This window comes from Rhipicephalus sanguineus, chromosome 4 (genome assembly GCF_013339695.2).
Source record: "Rhipicephalus sanguineus isolate Rsan-2018 chromosome 4, BIME_Rsan_1.4, whole genome shotgun sequence".
NCBI classification, from domain to species: domain Eukaryota; kingdom Metazoa; phylum Arthropoda; class Arachnida; order Ixodida; family Ixodidae; genus Rhipicephalus; species Rhipicephalus sanguineus.
Window position 1 is genome coordinate 56774299 of NC_051179.1, and position 8032 is coordinate 56782330.

Genomic DNA, 8032 nt, shown 5'->3' on the forward strand with positions numbered 1-8032 from the left:
GTGTTTCCTTAATGCTTCCTACTTTTACACGGCTTTAAACTTTCTTACTGTCAGGTACGCTGTTCCGTCTGTATTTTAGGTTACAAAAAAAATAATAAATCACAATGTGTCATAGGAAAGTAGCCACTTCACAAATGTTTCTCCTTTAAGCCCTCCGTACGCCGCGGCGGCCGCATTTTCGATGGAGGCGAAAATGCTTGATGCTGGTGCACTTAGGTGCACATTAAAAAACCCCAGGTGATAGAATCCTCCGGAGTCCTCTACTACGGCGTCCCTCTCAATCATATCCTGGTTTTGGGCCGTTAAAAACCAACAATTATTATTAAGCCCTCCGTACGAATGTAATTTTGATGCAAATTATGGTTGCGCTCAGAAACAATACGGTTGGTTAACTTGAGTGCGTGCATGTGCCAAATAAAAGCACCCTTCAATAAAAATTGTGCGTTTCACATGAGGCAGTGAAATTCGGGCTACGGAATAAAAGTTAGGCTGCGCATCCTTAACTAAGCCGTTTAGAGAATTCGAATGACAACTAAGAATGATGTACAGCAAGCGATGTAGTGTTCCGTGACAGTTAAGGTGTTGTTTGTTAGGGTAAGCGCCTATAATAAATTATTACCCTGAAGTTCCTGTCTATGAATAGTCGGCCATGGAAGTTAAGCGTTCGCATTTAGTGTCACGTGTTCACAGAATTAAGGCGGTCAATTGCAACAAATAACATGCTATATTACGTCCTTCATGTAACATCAATAACCTTTCAGGCTATCTACAATCGGGCTATAACGGCAATCGCTGTCTCACTCTACGCTCCACACATGCGATTTCTGAAACGCCGGCATTGTGAACTGCCATTTTCAACAAGGAAAAGCCGACATCCTGAACAGAGCGCCGCATAAAGCACACGCGGCAGTTTTTATCATCTTCCGCGTGGTTGCTATACGCGTTGCTCTTGTAATTCGGCAGAATATGCTATGGCCTGAAAGGCAAATGTCTCAATCTTCGCCTCATAGAACACTACGCCGAAGTCAGGAATTCCACAAGCCCAATTGCGGCTGTACACTGCAAACATTGCCATTGGAATGCCTCTTGTAATCAGACCAAAGTGCTGTTCCGAAAAGAAAAAAAAAGACACCGTATTGTCGAGGGACATCACATGCACTAAGATTCTCTTGGTTCATAGTGCGAGACAGGTTTTGACGGGGCTCATGTAACGTGTTCCATGCAAACTGGTGATACTCGTGGCTTTCTGGTAAGTGATCGAGTTCAACACTTGGAGCTTTTTGAGCGAAAAACGCGCAACCACATGAATATACACTGTACAATGTCACTGTTCGGTAGCTACACTCGGTCTAGAAATTTCACTGCCTTGATAGAACCACTCTCATTCACAACTGTGTCGCACAGATCACACTTCCCCATCATGGCGTCCTCGAAGCCAGAGTCCCTCCTCTCCTGGCTCTGGCACGAAAAGTGACTGTGTTGGTTTCGTTTGTGAGCCATCGAGGAACGAAGAAAAGAAACGGTAGCGTCGCTGTTCCGTGTCATGGGCTCGTGCTGGCAGTAGTGTTGCACCAAGTGCAAGGGTGAATCGTAGTACGGCGCATACTGCGTGGCCGGTTGGTTGACGGTACCGTCTTGTGACTCCGTGGAGGTTAGCGACTCTAGCGTTGTCGTCGTGGTGTCGGTAGAGCTGTGTCTCGTAGAGTTTCTCGCCAAAGCAAAGTGAGACTTCCGGAGTCCTCCCGAGTAGGAAATCCTTTGTGGTGAAAAAGTCGCGCTCATTTCGTGCTCGTCGAAGGCGAATGACCGGCCTCGTTTCAGCACTGGTCGGCGATTGTACGAAGCCGCTGAAGAAGAGGCGTCAGCTGACGATGTCAGGTTTCCGTAACTGTGAACCTGCACGACGCTGTCTACTGCGGAGCATCTGTCGTACACTTCACCACCACGGACAACAGATAACACGCTGCTCTGCGGCTGTCGAATGGCGTTGCTCGGTCGGCGGTGCAGGGAAGAGTCGGTAACCTGGCGGCTCCAGACTTCTTGGCAGAAACTGCTGTTGCACGACGGGTCGTACGTTTCAATCGACTCGTCACGGTTTGCGAAGCGACCGCGCATACGGAAGGACATGCTGCGGTCGCCTCCGGAATGAGCGGTTGACTTCGCAGCTGCAACTTCTGAGTTTCGATCGAGCACCTTGGGAAACCTTGCAGACGCAAACTTGGAGCCGTCGAAGGATGCTCGTCTGTTGAAGTCACTCCTAATGGCGGCTACACGCAGGCTGCGTGCGGGTTTACACTTGTAGCGCATCTGCTCCTGCTGCCGTAGTTGAGGCTCTTCTGTTGCGTTGTCTAAAAAGAGCGGGTGTTGCACGGTAACGAATGACCTGCGGAAAGACGACCGCCTCACGTCGGTGGCGACGGTGACAATCTTCCAGTCGCCCGACTCACTTTGACACAGGGAATGCGTTACGAAGGGCGTCTGGTAGTCGACGCTTTCTTCGGGGCGCATAGAAGCGGCGCTACTAGGTACCTTGAAGTCCTCCGAGAACTTCCTCTCTTGTGGCGGGCTTTGGTGACTGAAATGGTAGCCCCGCGGAGAGAAGAAACTGGGCTTGCGCGTCAGCCGGGTGAACATCTTATGCACGTGTTTGCGCATTGCCTTGTTTCTTATGACGTACAGGTACGGGTTTATGAGCGACGAGCAGAAAAGAAGCAACATGGCAATGGCCGGCAGGTTATGGAGCGCTGTCTTGCGCGTGCGGGCGTGTGGTTCCACCAGAGTCATGGAAAAGAAAGGAAGGAAGCACGCCGTAAAGGACACCACCACGAGGACTCCAGTCCGTACGGCTTTCCACTTGTCGCCGAATATCGAAGACGCTTGACTAAGCGAAGACGTTCGTTTAGACCAAGCCAACTTCTTCTGCAGGTAAGGAGACGGGTGGCTTCCGACTTCCGGTCCCACCGTCGAAGGCTGGCTCACCTCGTTGCCAACGGCGGTGAAGTTGAGGCGAGTACAGGCGCTGTTACGGCGAGCAGCTTTGAACATGGAAGCATATATCCACGTGATCCGAACAAACGGAAGCAGGAAGCCCACCACGCAGAGAACGCATGAGTAGGCAATGGTGAGAAAGCCGGCGTCGTGCCAGGTTACGGTGCACATCGCCCAGCTCTCCTGGTACTTTATGTCCGAGACGCCGAAGAGCGGCGGTAACGCGATGACGATGGCGAAGAGCCAAGTGGATACGATGAGTCCGCTCGTTCGCTTTTTCGTGATGGTCATGGAGTAGTGCAGCGGGCTGTTGACTGCGCAGTTTCTGTCCACGGCTATCAGTAGAATGGAGAAAACGTTGGCTAGGGTGAAGCACAGAGAGAGGGTGCCGTGCATCTTGCACCACACGTCTCCGAATATCCACTCTCGTAACACGATAGACACGAAAACGAACGGCAAAAGGATGAATGTCTGGAGGAGGTACACTATGGCCATATTCAAGACGAACTTGTTGGAAGTCATGCGCACGGAAGGCCGCTGGTAGAAGAGAACAAACACGAGTCCGTTGACAGCGACGCTAGAAACCATGATGAGCAGCAGCAGTGTGAAGTGGACTTCTAGACTGATGTATCCCAACGAAAGCGACGATTGGTCGTCTTCTGCTTCGACCGCAGGGGCGGAAGCAATCGCACTGGCTTCACCGGATGGCACGAAGGGCAAGACTACCGACGGCGAGTCGTCCAAGGCAACGGAATTAGGGAAGGCTGGTGTGTGGCTTCGGGCAGTGAGATTGGCGTTGATTACAGCACCGTGCAGAGGAAAGCGTTCTTGAGGAACGTGCAGTTCCATATCTTGTAGCCACCGGGATTACGAGGAATCAATGCAGGAATATGCCATTGGTAGTATCATCTTACCTCCAGGAAAACCTGCGAATATGCAACAAAATGAAAAGTCCAGGTAAAATACCATGATGGTGTGAGCATCGATTACACTTGCTCAAATATCTCCCGTGCTGTACGCGCGTAACTAACCAAGCGAATAGTTTATGAACAGTAAACCCCAAGATGTGCTTTCACAATTTTTACAATTTAAATATTTTTGTATATGAAGTCGCAATGCTCGTTCAAATCCAAACACAATAATGACATTTTGACAATAATGACAATTTCTGATACAACAGTTCATAATACAAGTTTGGACTTATGGCCTGTATTTATATAAACTCTTTCATGCATCACTTTCTCGACACACGTAGCGCTCCCCAAGATCGTGGCAAAATTCCTTTGAGTGCTTTCCTACAACAACATGCCATTCAGCGACCACACATTGCAACTTGAAGTTTGAATTGTCACCTCAATGGATTTTAGGAAATCTAAAGACAAATATGAGCATGTAAACCCGGCTCTTTCTTTTTCTGAATGAAATTGGCAAGTTACCCTAATTCATTCGCTTCATAGTTTCTTGTGTTCCTTCATAAAATAAAGAACCAATATTGCTGGCATGCACGATTTAATAATTTAAGACTTAGATATTGTTGTTCCACACGCCCTAACGACTGCGCTGCTGTTTTGAACACTTTCGGTGGCACTGTGGCAACGGCTTTTTCAGAGGAAGAGGTTGTGGGTTCGATTTTCCAGTACGATAGCAGCGTTTGGGTGGAAATGTCATACAAGATCATTGCCACTTTAATAAAAATATTTACTATTTCATGCCGGAGAATTTATAATTGTCAGTTTATGCTGCTCATGCAATGAGAAATTCAGTTTTGGGAAAAAAGGAACTGAATTGGCAGCTCTCTTCACCAGAAGTGAACTAATATGGAAAGAAAACAGGGAAAATACTATAGATAATATAAGAAAATGCGAACTTAACAGCACTTCCTATAGGGTACCAAGCTTAATTTCACATTAAAAAATTGTTGAAATCTGTGGTAATTGAACTTACGATGTGAACACTCGATTACAAGTGCTTTGACGGCAGTCTACTCTGACTGCTTTGACAGCAGTCTACCCAGTCTACAAGGCTGCTTGACGGCAGTCTACAAGACTGCTTTGACGCCAGTCTACCCGTGAGGGAGAAAACCAGGCGAGGAAAGCGAAATGAGCACCTCCCAAAAATGAACGAAAATAAAAAAAAATAAACTCTCGCAAGAGTCAGTAAGACTCCGATTGCCTAACGCGCCACTGGCAAAAAAAATCTACAAGAAAGCCAGTTTCGCGCAGCAGTTTCCTGGAAGTGCCCCGGCACTGCTTCTCTACAATTTTTTTTTCCCAAATGAAAACAAGGCCGCTCCGTAAACACGAGACCCCATCACACGGGGCATTTTATTGTCATGCGGCAGCGGAGCGGGAACGGAAAATCTGGGCGTGCGATCGAAACATAAAACAAACCCAGGAGTGTTGTCGTAAGAGCAGCGACAACCTTCAGCGTCGCTCCCCGCATGCTCCCAGCTTGTGTCCCCGACCTCTGGTCCGAACGCGAATCCACCCGAGGCTGTCGATGTATGTGGGATAACACGTGTCGCTAGAACCACGGTCCCAGTTACGCTACGAAATCAGTTTGAACAAACAGATGAAGGAAAACGAATCGTACTAAAACGTCATTCGCCTTAAGGTCAGCATAGAACCGGGGCGAAGCCGTGGCGTTGCCCTTCGGTATTTGAAGACATTGAGCAACGCTTTTTTTTTGTTTTATGCGAGCTGCAGCAAGGGCACGAGTGCATAGGTACATTGGTTTGTCTTCTGCTTTTCTCAGTCTTTGTGTGGCCTCCGCGCGGTCCCCTGCAGAGTAAATATGTTCAACGACTATGAAAGTCCCCTTATATCAGGCCGTGTAATCCCTTAGATAATGCTTCCAAAGTCTCTTTTCCCTTTTCTTCGAGCACGTTGTTCCTTTCGCTGTCTTTGTTCCCAGCCATTTCGTAAGCTGCGGCGGCCGGCGCAGCGGTGTAAGTCTTTAGAGCACAGTGGGCTGAAATATTAGGCACGTGCCCCGCAGAGGGATTTATATACTTGTCATCTTTTGTATATTTTATGCGAATATCAACTTTCTCCACTAGAACAGGGGTGTGGATGATTATTCAGGAAGGGAGAGGCACAGTCTATGTTTCACCGGCGGTGGTCACCTCAACGCATTAACTATGCTTTTGGGGAGAAAGCGAGCTTCAGTTCAATTCACTTCAGTTCATTTCAGTTCAATGTATTTAATCTCAAATGGGTGAGAAAAGATTTAGAAAGCTTAAGGCAGAACGCTCACGTTCCAGCACCATCATAATAGCGTAGCGAGCTGCCTGCGCTGCCTCCGATTGGACGCGCTTCCACGAGCCTAGCCGCGCGTCACCTGCCGCTCCGTTTTTTTCCAACACCACCAGATGGCGCGCCTGTAAGCGCCCGCCTAAAGGCCCTGTTTTTTTTTTCAATTTTTTACGGGGATTTCGACCGCAGTAGTAGAAATGATGCTAACATTACATCCGCGTTTCTTTTTTCTGCCGTGAGTGGCGTACGACAGCGCGATATGTATTTCCATAAAAGCTAACTACCCGACAGACATACCCACTGCTGACTGTTCCAGCACACGTAAACAGCAACACGAGAAGTTGTTGTTGTTCATGTTGTTGTTGTTGTTGTTGTTGTTGTAGTGATGATGATGAAGCACGTGATCTCGTTAGCCAATCGCATACACTCAGGCGCTTACAGCTTCGATGTCCGCTCGTCTTAATGGCGTGAAACTGTCTTAATTTTTTTTGCCTTTGTTTGCCGAGCATTATTAGCTATGCAACATCAGACTAGATTGACAAAGAATGAAGCGATATACTCACTGCGCGACTGTTACGGAATACACAAAACACAACGCAAGACATAACAAACTAAAGTACTTCAATAAATCTGAGAACTCCAACTCCAGTACTCCAATAAACCTCTGAGAATGTTCAGAAGTAAAGCACATTCGTGACATTTATCGGGTGTTCTCTGACGGGTCAGTACGCAAATACTGTCGGTATACGCAAGTTCGCCTTTCAAGCGTCTCCAAACCGATGCGACCGAATACTGTCGTTTGTATAGTGCTGCACGGAACTTACCGTGAAAGGGTAAACATGTCACTTGGTGGTTGTAAATAACGTTGGGGGAAAAAAATCCTTAGCCGCACTGGCGCACAGATGGAGCAGTTTGAAATAAGCTCTGGGGGGAAATAGGACTGAGCGTCAACGTAGACTACGACACAAGCAGCAAAGCGTTAGAAGGAAAGAAAACAATATTTTATCGTGTTATCGTACGTATGAAGTAATCATCACAAATGGGATAAGCTTGATCGTGCGCACAGAATCTTGTACAAATAAGACCTAGGCCTTAGGCAATAGCTTTTCTTTTGAGAAACTTCATAGTGTGTTGCGATAAAAGTTTAGCGCATAAGACTCGTAAATCTCCGCAAGTAAAAGACACGCTTGTCATCTGAAACCCGAAAGCATTATTCGCTCAAAATAAATACTGTATTTTAGGAGATGTCACGTTCTTCCCATTCTCGTCTTTTTTTTCCAGCTTGTACGTTTCGTGAATAGCGAGTGCGCTCTAATCATGGTTCTTAATTTCTGTAGCAAAAGATATGAATAATAGAAGAATTGCCTGAGGCCGCGCTTCGAAAGACGTCTTGGTGATGTAAGTTTATGCTGGAAAGGTGGTTTTCCGTTCGAACATTGTAGAGTTGTTGTTTCTATTATTTCCGTATTATCGTCTTCTACTTTCTGCAGCAAACGAAAGCACAGATGCTCGTGACGAAATTGTCCACTGCAAGACGAATTTGTCAGGCTTCAAACGAACCGTTTGTTCTGCTTCGATGCAATCAAAGATAAGAACCAAAACCTAAACTGGATCCAGGACAGCTTATCGGAGACGAGGGAGAGAAGGAAGGGGGGGGGGGGTCTTTTGAATGTCTCCGTGTTAGTACCTCGAAAAATTTCGTAAAGAAATCTTTTTTCGTAGTTTAAAGTAAATATACTGTCTGGTTTCCAGTGAGCCATTTTTCTCTTTAGGTTCACTCGGTATTCGAG

The 8032-nt window shown here is 47.1% G+C and overlaps 1 protein-coding gene across 1 annotated transcript; it reads right to left on the reverse strand.

The window, feature by feature from the left end:
- Positions 1-1173: 1173 nt before the first annotated feature.
- On the reverse strand, positions 1174-3837 carry LOC119391218 (uncharacterized). Its single transcript, XM_037658892.2, has one exon. The coding sequence runs from the start codon at positions 3835-3837 to the stop codon at positions 1339-1341; it is 2499 nt and encodes an 832-aa protein (XP_037514820.1). The 3' UTR covers positions 1174-1338.
- Between the last annotated feature and the right edge of the window lie 4195 nt (positions 3838-8032).

Bases quoted from the DNA above. Each gene is read 5' to 3' on its own strand.
- LOC119391218 (XM_037658892.2), bottom strand. From the start codon at position 3,837: ATGGAACTGCACGTTCCTCAAGAACGCTTTCCTCTGCACGGTGCTGTA.